This window comes from Labeo rohita, chromosome 22 (genome assembly GCF_022985175.1).
Source record: "Labeo rohita strain BAU-BD-2019 chromosome 22, IGBB_LRoh.1.0, whole genome shotgun sequence".
NCBI lineage: Eukaryota > Metazoa > Chordata > Actinopteri > Cypriniformes > Cyprinidae > Labeo > Labeo rohita.
This window is the reverse complement of record NC_066890.1, coordinates 28,739,594-28,754,439: the sequence shown is the minus strand read 5'-3', so window position 1 is coordinate 28,754,439 and position 14,846 is coordinate 28,739,594. Positions and strand designations below refer to the sequence as shown.

The window sequence follows — 14,846 nt, the reverse complement described above, 5'->3', positions numbered from 1 at the left end:
CCAGAATTAAAATGTACTGATAATTTACTCACCCCTATGTCATCCAAGATGTCAGTGTCTTTCTTTCTTCAGTCAAAAAGAAATAACCTTTTTGAGGAAAACATTCTAGGATTTTTCTCCATATTGTGGACTTAAATGGGGATCAGTACGTTGAAGGTTTCCATGCAGCTGCAAAGGGCTCTACACGATCCCAGCCAAGGAATAAGGGTCTTATCTAGCGAAACGATTAGTCATTTTCTAAAAAATAAAAAAGAAAACATATATACTTTTTAATCTCAAATGCTCATCTTGCACTAGCTATGCATCCATGACTTCACGCATTATGTAATCATGTTGGAAAGGTCACACGTGTTGTAGGCGGAAGTACCGACCCAGTGTTGACAAAGCAAACATGCTAAGAAAGTCAAACTCTCTTTACGAAAAAGTCAAAACAACGATGTCAGGCGATTTTGAAGTTGGAGGATAAAATGAAATGGCGTTTTCCGACCTACCCTACCTCTTTGAACCAGAGTACACAGACTAACCATAAAAATGACCAATGGTTTCGCTAGATAAGACCCTTTCTCGACTGGGATCATGTAGAGCCCTTTGAAGCTGCACTGAAACCTCTAACAACCTGTTGATCACCATTGAAGTCCACTATGTGGAGAAAAATCCTGGAATGTTTTCCTCAAAAACCTTAGTTTCTTTTCGACTAAAGAAAGAAGAACATGAACATCTTGGATGACATGGGGGTGAAATTTTAATTCAGGAGTGAACTAATCCTTTAATTGGGCCTATTTGAGCCACAACAAGGTCTACAGTCTTGTTTGAGGTTGCTTATTGTGTATAAAAGGACAACAGCATCCTCTAGTGACTGATAAATGACAATGCAGAAAAGAAACTGACATTTCTATCTAGTGATATATATTATCTCTGGAATTGTTTCACTGGTGTATCACTGGTAAGTGTTTAAAGCACTTTCCAAATCAGGTTGTGACGTGCAATTTAAGTCACTTAATTTTATGTTCTGTAGAAAACATAAATATATAATATCAAAATTATCAACTGAAATGCTCAGTAAGGGACAAAAAGAAACCCCTTAGATTTGCCTTTCAATGCAAATTTGGCTCAGTACATGCAGAGCGCATATTAGCCTGTCATCAATGACAGCAAAAACTAGTTCCTTATTTCAAAGTTTCCTTATTTGAAAGTACATTGAACAGATGTGCACAAAATGTGCTCTTGCTTTTCCGCTACCAACCTCAGATGCTAGATATGCTGTGGCAATGTCTCAGACAGCCACAGAGAGAGAGAACTGAGGTAACTGCATGTGCTAATGAACTAGAAGAAAACTACAGGAACTGACAGTTGGAGGAGGGTGAACCATATTCACCAACGCTCTCACTGTCACACGCTAAACTACGATGCATCAAGGAACAGACTGCGCTCTCTTGGGAGCATCAGGAGGGACATCGCCACCTGCTCTGCCCATCAAACAGCGCAGGTAAGAGATGCTAGTGTTATGACTTGAAACGCATGCGAGCTGTGATACAGGAAACCTCTTACCACGAAAGGTACTCGTCGCTCAGTAGCGAGTAGTTTTATGAAATATCACAAAAGTGAAGCAGGTCTGGCCCGGTAACTTCATAATGTTCAAATGTTTCTGCATTTTTGTAAATACGAATGTGTATGTGTTTAGGAGCAGGTCTTCTTCAGGCTCCATCCGGGATCTAGAACTGAAGGTGGGAGATCTACTCTTGTCTGGACCACAGACCCCTGTGTCTCCATTTACTGAAGTGTTCACTCCTACTTACTGCAATGCAGTCCACTGTCCAATACATCATCGCTATGGTGAGCACTGACAAAATGTTTGTACACTTTAATACAAAAAGATAAGGTTTGATGCAAGTGATAAGGATCTAGCTAAAATGAGAACTGGTTTCTGTAACTTTTCACATGCGTAGCCTTCCTCATTTCTGGTTATGTTCTTTTAACTCTTTTCTTCAATACAAAACTATTATTGAGGGAAGTAACACCTGCAACCAATACACTAACCCACTAGACAGACAACTAAACCACACATAGTCTGTGTTTCATGGTAATGTGGGAACTGAGACAGTTTCCACTGAATTTCATTTCACGGTTCCATAATACATGACATGCAACAGCATTTGAGTATGTGTATTCTTCATCTTTCATTGCTTTATATTTACCTTTATCTTGTTGCTCAGAAAATCACCAGGTGAGATTCTTCTCAGAAGAAACTCCTCCTCCAGTACCCAAAAAGAGTTTGAAAAGAACCCAGTCCCTCCCAGTCGAGACTGTGGACCCACCTTACGACGATCATACAAGAACCTGCAATTATGAAAATCCCCTATACATGATAACACCATTTCACAACACACTCGCACTACAAGAGGAAGAAGTACACGTGGAGGAATATCAGGGTCTGCCCTTGCACAACGTGACCTTTGATACACCAGATGAGCAACTTCAAAGTGTCTTCAGAAGCTTCCAGAGCCATGAGCAAGTTTCCATGGGCATCCAAGAGTGTTATCTTCAGTTTCTCAAGAGCATGTTGCAGAACATTGAATCGAGCATCTATCTAAACAACCAGGAAATGGAGATGGCAAAGACTTGTCAGCCTAATGACTTTATCTTGTGTGAGCAGCAGTGGACTGATGCTTTCTACTTGGTGCGTTGTTCGAAGGTTCCTGGGAGGCTGTTTTCAGCAAAGGTAAGAACATCAAGAGTTTAAAAGAGACCACCAATCTAAACCAGATGCTCAAGGAATGTGGTTAGTAACTGTAGCAATCTGCATTTGTTTGTGTATATGTGGGCGATAGTGTACGAAGGTTTTCAATCCAAACCTGCAAGTAGGCCATCAGTGCTTCCCAGGCAGAGCCCCTGAACCACAAGCAAAATGCACACCCTTATAAGGCAGCCATAACTTGCAGTACAAAACCCTCAAAAAAACCACACTTCCTTCATCATGCCAGGTGTTGAGCAACAACATCAGTAGTCTGACATGTGCTACCAAGACTTTAGAGCATGCTTTTAGTCACAGTACAACTGTTTTTGGGTGAAGGACTTAGAGAACTTCAATGGATACCCCAAAAATGAAAATTCTGCCATTAGTGTAGCAAGACCTTACATGCCTTTTTTCCTGGACACTTCCTGGCTGGGATTTCTGTGTTGCTTAAAATATCCAGGTTTTGGCTTTGTTCGCATGCGCAAACTGATTGGTGTATGACATCAAAGTCCCGTAAGAGCTATAGAGAGCAGACACTCCTTTTGCTTTCAGATTGCTCTTGAGTTACTTTGATTTCAAACACTGATTAGTCTGCGGAGCACAGCTTCAAGTCAAACACAACTAATATGTACACGCATTTGCATCGATTTGACCATTCTCTGTAGATCCCACCTTCTCACACACCTCGACTGGTCGATTATGTACAGTGCATGTTATTGGTCATATAGGCTTTTATGCCTTTAACAGACAGGAAAGCATTGGGGAGCAGGATCAGCAAAGGACCTCAAGACGGGAATCAAACCTGTGTCGCCACAAGCACAGTTGTGCTATAGGTCAGCGCACTAACCACGAGGCTATCAGTGCCGACGGTCCAACTACATTTCGATAATAACCTTCAGCAAGTATGAATAGGAACACATAGCCAAAACAAATCCTGGCCAGGACGTGTTTGGGAAAAATGCCACGTTTGGTCACCCTAATTAATTACTCACCATGTTGTTCTAAACACGTAAGACCTTCATTCATCTTCACACACACTAAGATATTTTTGATGAAATCCGAGAGATTTCTGAGCCTGCGCAGACAACACAACAACACAATTAGTTCAAGGCCGAGAAAGGTAGTAAGGACATTGTTAAAATAGTCCATGTGACATCAGTGTTCAATCCTACTTTTGTGAAGATACGAGAATACTTTTTGTGGACAAAGAAAACTAAAATAATGAATTTATTCAACAATTTCTTCTCTTCCGTGTCAGTCTTGACACTCGTTCACGAGAATGCCACAAACCAAAAAGTATTTTTGTAGTTTCATTACATTAAGGTCGAACCACTGATGTCACATGGGCTATTTTGTCAATGTCCTTACTGCCTTCCTGGGCTTTGAACATGGTAGTACCATTGCTATTGTCTATGGAGGGTCAGAAGATCTCTGATTTCATCAAAAATATCTTAATTTGTGCTCCAAAGATGAACGAAGGTCTTATGGGTTTGGAAAGACATGAGACTTTTCATTTTTGGGTGAACTATCCCTTTAAAGAATCCTTTATATTGAGTGTTACTAACTGAATAAAAGAAAATGTGGGAAAACTCAAAATAACTACTAAATATTTTATAATATTTTTTATCAGGTTCACAGAGGAGATTCAGTATCAGACTGCACCATATCCATGCCACATCCTAACACTGAGCAAGGGTTGGTCCATTTTCCACAGAGTACAGCTCCCAATCAAACTTCCACCTCAGAACATGCTCAGACAACTCCAGAGCCTTCACATGTGGACACCTCTGAAGTAGTCCAACAGCAAACAGTCGCTGATCTTCTAGAGAAAGGTGTTAGTGTGACCGTGGTAAGAGACTTTCCGTTGGGAACACTGGAGGACTTTGTTGAGGAAGGACAATCTTTGCACACCACACTTCCCGAGGTCTATGAGAGGAGGCTTTGTCTTCTTGCCCTTCAGTTGGTACTAGGACTACAGCAACTGGGACGTTTTAAGGTCATTCACAAGGAACTGAAACCACAGAGCATGACATTAGTGTGGCCTAGTATCATGCGCAAGGTGGAGGACTCTAGGGATTACCCTAGTGAGATGAAAAAGGGAAGCATGAATACAGACACTTGTGTAGGCACACCTGTGATCATAGTGTCCGAAGAGCAAACAGACAATGAGAGGACAAAAAGTGAGGTTTGTCAAACCTTATGGGAGAAGTTGGGCACCCCTCGTTTGGTCTTGGAGAGCCATTCTGAGAAAGAAGTTTTGCAAGAACCAACATCCCAAGAGTTCCAGTTTGGGACTTTGCTGAGGTACTGCCTACATCTCAGCGACACATGCTCATCTGTGTGGAAGGTGCCACATGACACTCCATACACTCCAGGTTTGCTGTGGCTGGTCACCCAGCTTACATCTGAGAAACCTGCGCTATCATTAGCCGATGTGGTGGGTGTCCTTCAGGCCTTGCTTTGGGGTCCCCGACAGGGACTCTTTCAGCAGAACCAAATGGAGAACTCTGTGCTTTCTAATTGGCTGCTACTTAAGCGATCTCTTTTGGTTCTCAAGCTTGCCGAAAAGGGACTCTTTCAGGATCAGCCTGGCTTGGACTGGGAAGACTATCTCTGTCTGCAATATCTATCCCTTACCGACCCAGAGACTATGCGTAGCATAACTGAACGTATGCGCCTTCAGGACTTTGTTAGACCTGCTTAACAAATCAAAATGTAAATAATGACAACAATTGAGAATTGGTGAGCCTCAGATATACTATAACTAGATCAGGGGTACTCAAACCCGGTTCTGGAGGACCGGTGTCCTGCGGAGTTTAACTCCAAACCCAATTAGACACCTGAACGAGTTAATCAATCTCTTACAGGCATACTGGAAACTTCCTGCCAGGTGTGTTGAGGCAAGTTGGAGCTACACTCTGCAGGACACCAGCCATCCAGGACAAAGTTTGGGCACCCTGAACTAATCTATACTACGTAGAGCAGGGGTCATCAGACTCGGTTCTGGAGGGCTGGTGTCCTGCAGAGTTTAGCTCCAACCCCAATTAGACACTCCTGAACCAGCTAATCAAGCTCTTACTAGGCATACTAGAAACTTCCTGACAGGTATGTTCAGGCAAGTTGGAGCTAAACTCTGCAGGACACCCGCTCTCCAGGACCGAGTTTGGGCACCCCTGAACTAGATTAATCTATACTACGTAGAGCAGGGGTCACCAGACTCGGTTCTGGAGGGCCAGTGTCTTGCAGAGTTTAGCTCCAACCCCAATTAGACACTCCTGAACCAGCTAATCAAGCTCTTACTAGGCATACTAGAAACTTCCCAACAGGTGTGTTGAGGCAAGTTCGAGCTAAACTCTGCAGGACACCAGCCCTCCAGGACCAAGTCTGGGCACCCCTGATATTAATGAACTGCGGTAACTTTTGGAGCCCTGTACAGTATACAAAAAAATCTAGATGTTGTGGCCACAACTGAAGTTTAATTTAATTAAAATTAAATTTGTGCTTTTCGGGAAATCATTGCTATGTTGTACTAATTTGTTTTTCATTTAGGCAAATTGTTGCCACAATTTAAGTAAACAAATTCTTAATTTGTGACCACAATACCTTTTTTTTATCATGCCCAAGGCCCATACATATGCATCACTACTCTTTCCATGTTTTCCCTAATTCTTTTTGCTACAAAATAAACATGTAAAACACTGGTTACATATTTAAACCGCTTTATCTTATTCAAAGAGGTCAGGTTACTCTCATTTACAGTAAGGCCCTACGCAATATAAACTATGTATTATTACAAAATCAGCTTATTGTTGGAATTCGACCTTGTGGAGTTTACTTATTAACAATACGTGGAAAAATGAATGTTACAAAACACCCCAAACTGTTAGAAAAACAATAAAGTGTTCTAAGAAAACAGCAGGACACCGTCTAATAATTTACATTACGCATGTGGAAATGAAAAAGAGGTAGCAAAACGGAGGTAGTGGTATAGGGTGAGCATTTTTATTCTGCACACTGTCAAACATGCAGACAGAGCCTATTGAAGTCATAACTAAAAACTCCAATTCATGCACACATTAAGAAAGAAAACACAACAACTTGATGGCATCAGTAAAAAGAAATCAACATATCAGCAATGAAAATCATGATTATACAAACATCGTTGCTTGAGGGATCTTAACCATAAATATTATGCACTAAAAACGATCAGTGTGGGAATGGGTGAAGGGGAATCAGCAAAGAATCCAATTACATTGGAAGTTAAGCCCAGCGGTAATGGCTTAAAAACTAATGGTCACTGTAGAAATTTGGTTTACACTAGTGCAAATACGACTAGTTACAAGAACTACAACGTAGTAATTAACATGAAAAAAAAGTCAATTTGACACATTCATACTATGTTTCTTTTAATGGTGACCATGTTGAGTGAGATACAGCATAGTAATTAGAAGCAAAATGTGATTGATAAGCTTTATTCGTCACTATCGGAGTCTCTTTCGATGCTGTAAGCCATGAAGAAAGCGTCGGGGCGGGTTGGGACGAGGGGATGACCCGGTCTCACAATCTCAAAGCCCATGAAACTGAACGTCCGCAGCAGCGATGCTGGAAGCAAAAAGGAGTTAAAAATAGGCCAGAATAACTCAAAACCATACAGGAAAAAAAAATAAGATGCAAGCCTTACCTCTGTCATCTCGGCTCTTATGGAAGCAGATGAAAACGTGATCAACCTGTAACTTCTCCTCTGCAAACTCCAGTAAGAGTGAAAAACTGTAGCCAAAAAAAAAAATTTAAATCCACACATGTCTTTTTCAGCAGGGAGAAAATAAAATAAATAAATAAATAAATACATAAATAAACAAGATAATGTTAATTTGACTGACCTATCTTTGCTCCCTTCCGGGAGGACACCAGTGGGGATTTCGATGTAAAGGTTTGCCCCCTTCAGTGCCCCCCTCCAGACTAAGTGCTTGCTCACAGAGCAGCGCCGTTCAAAGAGCAAAAAACGTACACGGCTGTTCAACTGAGGGGCTTCCTCAAGAACCAGTAACTGAGCATCCTACAAAGAGAACATAAACAGTTATATGCATGCAATCATGGACAATGACTGCAGTACAGCCATTTAACACACTGTAACATTGGACGAGACTACGGCTGTCGCTAACAATTATTTTGGCAATCGAGTAATCGGAGGATTATTCCGACGATCAAGTAGTTGGATAATTATACTTAACTTGTTTGAGGTAATAAAAACAGACCTAAGCAAACAAGTCTTTAAAATGACTTAAAATACATATAATAGCAATGAAGTCGGACTGTCACTAACGACTATTTTGGAAGAGTACTCGGTCGATTATTCTGACGATTAAATCGAGTAATCGGATAATTATACTTTATTTATTTGAGGTAATAAAAGCTGACCCAAGCAAACAATGCCTTTAAAATGACGTATGCGCAAGTCAGTCGATTATTCTGACGATTAATCGAGTAATCGGATAATTATAGGGCCCTATGATTTCTGCAATGCGGAAAACGACGATGGAATCTCCTTATCTACTTATAAAAATATTAATCTTAATTTTGTTTTGGGGGTGTACTAGAACATGCTCTCATGCTTAGTGGTTCAAAAAACGCATTATTTTTCACATAATTTACATTATTACAATACATTTCTCCCAGCCTGGCACTAAAGGCTTGATTAGTTCCGGGTTTAATGAAGGCCAGCCTTCCGAAAAAAGGAAATGTGTTATGACAGGCTTTTTGATTAATAAAACTGATTAATTTAACCATTGTTAATTTATTATTACAACCGTAGTTTTAAAAATGATTTACTTTACAAATCTAAAATAAAATGGCACACGCTGCATACCCAGATAAACGTTATAGTAAACTCACAACAATAGACTCTCCACACAAATGATAATGGTTTATGTGGAGCAGCATTTACCGTGAATGCATATGTTACACCTGTATATATTAATTTAACTGAATTGTGGCGCTGGTGAAATTACAACAGAATTGTGCTTTATCATGAATTTTAAATGAGTTTAAAATATCATGCAGCCTTGCAAAAGTCTAATAATGCTTTTCATGGATCTCATCTGTGGAATGCACCACTATTTTGCTGGATGCTTGATAGTGTCAAAATGCAATCAGAGACTTTAACTCAAAGTGCTAAAACGGAATCGAGAAAGCGTGACAGCCCGAGATGAGACACATTAAATCATTAACATCAGAAAATTAGGTGAGGTGATAAGTCCAACGTTAATTCCCACAGGTGACGAGATTAATGTGTGGATAAGATATGATGACCCTTGCACAGTGAGATAACTAATAGTATGCGTCATGCACACATGGCGCGAGCCAAAGCTCTGTACTTACAGAATAGAATAGCTTAGCTGAAAGACTGTGATCCCGCTGATCATTCCCTCGCCCACCTGGGATCTTCAGGGGTGGGAGAGGGACATCAGGAACACCACAGAGGCCCCGGACACGGGTTACTGCAGCGATGGGAACTGTAATCATAAAACACAACAACGCATTTGTTAATACTCAAACAAAATGGTCAAACATTGCGTGCTCATGTCATGCCGTCTAAGTTTTTGTTTTATTGTCTCCCTTAGAAGAAATTTGTCTTGGGCGATCAAGAGAGCAGCTCCAACATACAACAAAACACTTATTTTGGCTATAAATTGCTATAAATTGACCAAGTTCCAGTAGCTCAACTTGTAGAGCACGACATCAGTGCTCAAGGTTCAAGTACTCGAATTGGGAACATTGGGAACGCAAATAAACGTTGATAACACATTGATAACATTCTGCATCCACTTTTTCCCCACCTAAGAACAGGTGCAGCTATTCGTACAATTTAAATGTCTGGATTCCAGGTCTCATCCACATCTAGTTATTTTTAGCTGTACAAAACAGCTTGATTTGCTGCTTGATATTGCAAACTGGTGTCTTACCATATTATTTTAGTGTATTATCTTAATTATGAACACATTGGTTTGTAGTGCAAACAGTTTTATCGTCTACTGCACGTTGTTATTTTTCTCGTTATTTCCCTATAGCAGATAATGAGGTGGAAGTCTCACCCATAGGCTTACTTCCACGTTGAAGAAAAAGGTGGATAAGTAAAAGAGGCGATAGAAATGAACATAAAACCTAGTTCAGTCTTTTATCAACTTGTTTTCAATTAGCACAGGTTTTGTACTTCCTTTTTTGAACCAGCTGGTCTGATCTGAGCTTATGCACCTCTGGTTTTGAGTGAAAATCATTGTCAAAATTATCCACAAACAATGTTTACTCAAAAACCAGTGCTAATTTAAAAAAAAAAAAAAAAAAAAAAAAAAAAAAAAAAAAAAAAGGTTGTCAATATTCGATAACACAGCATAATGACTTTTTTTTTTTTTGTAGGCTGGCCATTTTTGACCATAATGTAAGATAAAGGAAAAAAATAAAAATAAAAATAAAAAATAATTCAGAGAAAAAGGGATTATATAGATGTTAAATGTTTACTAAATATTTTTATTTTACATAATTTAATTCTAAAAATAGAAGGATTAAATTAAATTTTATAGTTAGTAGTAATATATTCTGATGTCCCTGGCACCTTGGTCTAAGATCATGGCTGATGACTTGAATTATAAATGGTGCATCTGCTGACTATAGCAAAAAACAAAACAAAAAAAGGAAACGCCATATATATGGCACATTAAAATGCATATACGCAAACCGTTAAAAACCTCAACAAAATAAATGGGTGCATCTGTGCATACCTCGTTTCAATTTACCGCCACTTGTAACAAAGCAATGTGAGGGCACCAACAAGTACTTTCATTTGTCCCACAGAAAAACAGCCTAATCTCTGAAGTCAGACTACCTTCGCTCCATTCACACGGGACACAATGAGCCTGTTACAGATGCTGGGATCACATGGGAGGGCATGAACGGTAGTTACACAACAGCCTGCAGCAGGTGAATGAACATCATTCAAACCCGATGAGTACAAGAGGTTACAGCAAGATCAGAAAACTCTCTGATGAAAGATTATGCGAAATACAGGAAGCTAAAACATCCGCCCATTTTTTTATAGACTGGATTTGTGACACATCACTGCAAGAAAAACAAATGAATAATCTGGTGGGCAACTTTCTACCAAAACGAGGAGGAAACCAGTGTCACAAACACCTCATTTACCCACTTAAAAGTTGAGTCATGACTACCCATCTAAAAATCAGATGCATTACTAACCCAAATTTCCCCCTGACACTTGCTATTGTTTGAGAAGAATGTGTTATGACATAAGCAAAACCAAAATTGTTAACTCGTAGTTAGAAAACGGATTTGAGCAGTTAGCTTTTCATTCCACATTAGATAAACTTGATCGTTTAAGAAATGAAATATCTCTCAAAATCAACTACAGTACAGCAATGACGCATGATAGAGAAACAAACAAGGGGGGGATGGGCGAGGCGACGTTTAGCCGTTAGCACATTACAATTCGCTTCACACCGTTTTAACAACCATTTTGTGGATAATTTCTCATTTATATGACAGTTATTCTTACTCAGCGTATTATTCACAACTCAATCTCCGCAGTGACACAAGAGCAATCTTCCTTTTACAGCAACGGTTTTCGTTTTATCAGATAGCATTTTAACGTTAGCCACCTTGCAAACACCTAACCTTACCCGTCAATCACTTGTTAAGCTGTGACACCTGAATAAACGCGATAGACGTTTTTACAATATAAAATAAAGCCACATAATAAATAAGAGTGTCATAATGCCACATAATGATGTTTAAACCACTTCGATAGATCAAAAAAGGCAAAATGACACTATATGGACTAATAAATATATTTAAACAGACGTTGGAAATAATGACAGTTTGAATTTTTGATTTGAAGGCTTTTTGAATGATCAACGAACTCGACAAAATCTGTTACCTGGCAACGGGCCTGTCAATCATTCTAATCCGTGACTGATTGACAACACGATCACACCTGAACAGGCGTTATATTTAACGTAATTCATTTAGAAATACATTTAGTTAAGGAGTTTTGACAGAGGATAGATTGAAAAATTATCTCGCAAGTTGTAAAACGTTACATCGAATATACATTATGTTATATTTCGTCATATAGTTTATAGCTCGCTAGGCTGTAGTGCTAAAACAAGGCCGCAAGCGAGCCATCTACATAAAAGTCCCACATTACCTTTCACTCTCGGGTTTATTACGGGTCATTTCGATTACTGGCATCTTGGATATATTGCTCTCTTTTTCTCTGACAAAACAGTGGCTATTCAGGATCGTCTGGAGGTTGGATTTAACCATCCGGCCAACGTCAAGGCCCGATTCTTCTCTGTCCGTGCTCCAACTGAAAGTGTTAATGGCTGTAGGCCCGCAGTAATTATACTCGGAACACGAGTGGGCGTGGCTTCGGCGGCACGTCATGAGCTTTCACAACACAAATAAGCTCACAAATAAGCACAAATAAGTGGAAATAAACGAATTAAAATAGATTGTAGTCACAGAATTCGTTTTGATAAGCCTTATGTCTAATTTATGAATGGATAATTGTGTAGTATGCAAAAACTAGAATAGAATAGATCATTTATATATAATACAGTTACATAATCTGTTAATAACTAACGATATTTCTCACCGTTACAAGCATTCAATATGATAAGCAGATGTACTGTATATATAGGATTGATTATATATGTATTTAAACAAATGATTGACTGAAAAAAATATATATATCCAGGAAAATATCTATAAAATGACTACCGTTTGTATGTTTATGAACCTAAATAATACCAACATTCAATTCAAGATTGCAAATCGGCTATGTAAATTCACAAGTGCTGTATTTTAATAATAAAGTCTCAGCTGTTGCTGTCTATCAGAGCTCTGTATAACTTGAGACTCCTCCTTACACACAGTTTTTGCATGAGCACTCCGGCTTTGCCTGGTAAGAACTGCTTTTAACTGCTAACTACTAGTAATGCACTTGTTTTTGTTTGTTTAGACTCAGAATTATACGTATTACATATATCAGGCCTATATTACTCAGTTGCCAGCTCTTGTATTCTTGTAGCTATGTTTTGCAGCTGTAAAAAATGACTGTACGTGTTTAATTCTGTTATATTTTTAGATATTTTTGCATAAGTTTAAATAGTTGTAAGTTAGCTATTTAACGCTAGCCTCCGAGGACATCAATTGTTAAGCTGTGTGACATCTAAATATCGTGTACATATATATTAGAAATTGTATAATAAATAACGTTATTAGGGTTCACAAAAATGTTTTGCTTTAATGTACAAATTTAACTGTACGATATTTACAATTGAATAGAGGTGTAATGAGGAAATGTTCCATTTAGAACTTTGTTTTGATCTTCAAGTCCACAGAAACTTCCAGAAAGGATCATCAGAACAAGTATGTATCTCTGACTAGTGATTTACAACTAGAACACTACTAGACCCTGGTGAAAAAACCAGCATATGCTGGTAGGTATGTTTTGATGCTGGAATGCTGGTTAGGTAGGTTTTGATGCTGGTTTAAGCTGGTCCTTAGCTGGTTTATGCTAGTCCTTGACCAGCAACATGACCAGCAAAAACCAGCAAAGGACCAGCTTAAACCAGCTAAGGACCAGCTTAAACCAGCATCAAAACCTACCTAAGCAGCATTCCAACATCAAAACATACCTACCAGCATATGCTGTTTTTTTCACCAGGGGAGAATATTTTAAACTTATTCACTGTATATTTAAGTTGTAACTGTATCACACTTAATTTCTGAGTGACCTAACTATCTTCATTCAACAGTGAAATACCGGCGCATATTTCCGGTGGAATCCTTGAGTAAGGTGGAAAATCCATGGAAAGGCATCACTCTGAACCGGTGTATATTAGTGGCCATGGTCGTCGTGATGGTCAGCTCAACGGTTGAGATAGTACAAGGTGTGAGTTATGCAGTAAATAAGTGTGAATGTAAATACAAGTCGATTATTATCGCAAAATAAACGCTGACATTGTAATCAGGGCCTGCGGTGTCTTGTATCATCCTGAAGGGATTTATTTTGCTTACCAAATGCATTATTAATTAAAAGTTTTGGAGTCAGTTAATGCATTTATTTAGCAAGGAAATAAAATTTGCTACAACATCAGTATTTATGGTGTTTTAATGTGTAACAGAGACAATAGAGCCATTCTTTGAAGAGACAGAAGATGAACCTGGATCAGAGCTTCAGGCTGGTGAAACAGAGGTAAGGCTCATTTCAATCTGCTTGAATAGTTTTCACCTAGTTCATCTTTTTTGAAATGTCTGTTTTTGATGTAGCCTGACTCATGGTGGGACGTCTTTGCGTTTTGGAACTGGGGATCTGAGGACAAACTCGAAGAGTTTAAAAAGAAAAGAGCAGCAAGGCCAAGGCAGGATGGAGATAAGGTTGGACCACGGAGGATCCGTAACAAAGAAACGGCTAAAGGATTACTCAAGGAGAAGGAATAGTCTGTTATATTCCTAACAGGGTTATTATGTGAAATAAATAAGTATACACTACCAGTCAAAAATGACAGTAAAAACAGTAATTTCTGAAAAAATTCGACAATTTTTAAAAAAATTTCTTCATTTTAGTATATTTTAAACGCAATTAAAATGATTCCTTTGATGGCAAATCTTAATTTTCAGTCTTCAATATGACATGATCCTTCAGAAATCATTTTAATACGCTGATTTGCTGCTCAAGAAACATTTATTATCAATGTTGAAAACAGCTGAGCTGCTCAATATTTCGAAACATTAAATCAATCAAAAGTGACAAAGACATTTATATTGTTACAAAAGATTTCTGTCAAATAAATACTGTTCATTGAACTTTATATTCATCTAAGAATCCTGACTAAAATGTATCACTGTTTCTACAAAACTATTAAGCAGCCAAAACTTTTCAACATATTTAATGAGACCAATTATGAATAATTAAGCACCAAATCAGAAAGACTTAAATCTTTTTAAAAATCGTAATTTTTCAAACATTTGACTGTTAGTGTGTATATATTTATTTGCTTATATAAAATCCTCATCTAAAATGTTTTATATAAAG

At 38.6% G+C, this 14,846-nt stretch overlaps 2 protein-coding genes across 2 annotated transcripts; one reads left to right on the top strand and one right to left on the bottom strand.

Moving 5' to 3' along the window:
- Nucleotides 1–1,237: 1,237 nt before the first annotated feature.
- Nucleotides 1,238–6,605, top strand: peak3 (PEAK family member 3). The gene is made up of 4 exons (XM_051094622.1): nucleotides 1,238–1,486; nucleotides 1,682–1,833; nucleotides 2,214–2,719; nucleotides 4,365–6,605. The coding sequence occupies exons 1-4, from the start codon at nucleotides 1,407–1,409 to the stop codon at nucleotides 5,436–5,438; spliced, it is 1,812 nt and encodes a 603-aa protein (XP_050950579.1). The 5' UTR covers nucleotides 1,238–1,406; the 3' UTR covers nucleotides 5,439–6,605.
- A 109-nt stretch (nucleotides 6,606–6,714) lies between these two features.
- oaz1a (ornithine decarboxylase antizyme 1a) lies at nucleotides 6,715–12,142 on the bottom strand. The gene is given in 6 exon segments (XM_051094631.1): nucleotides 6,715–7,336; nucleotides 7,416–7,501; nucleotides 7,615–7,790; nucleotides 9,113–9,199; nucleotides 9,201–9,246; nucleotides 11,952–12,142. Coding segments are annotated over 6 exon segments (645 nt in total). The 5' UTR covers nucleotides 12,071–12,142; the 3' UTR covers nucleotides 6,715–7,205.
- Nucleotides 12,143–14,846: the final 2,704 nt, after the last annotated feature.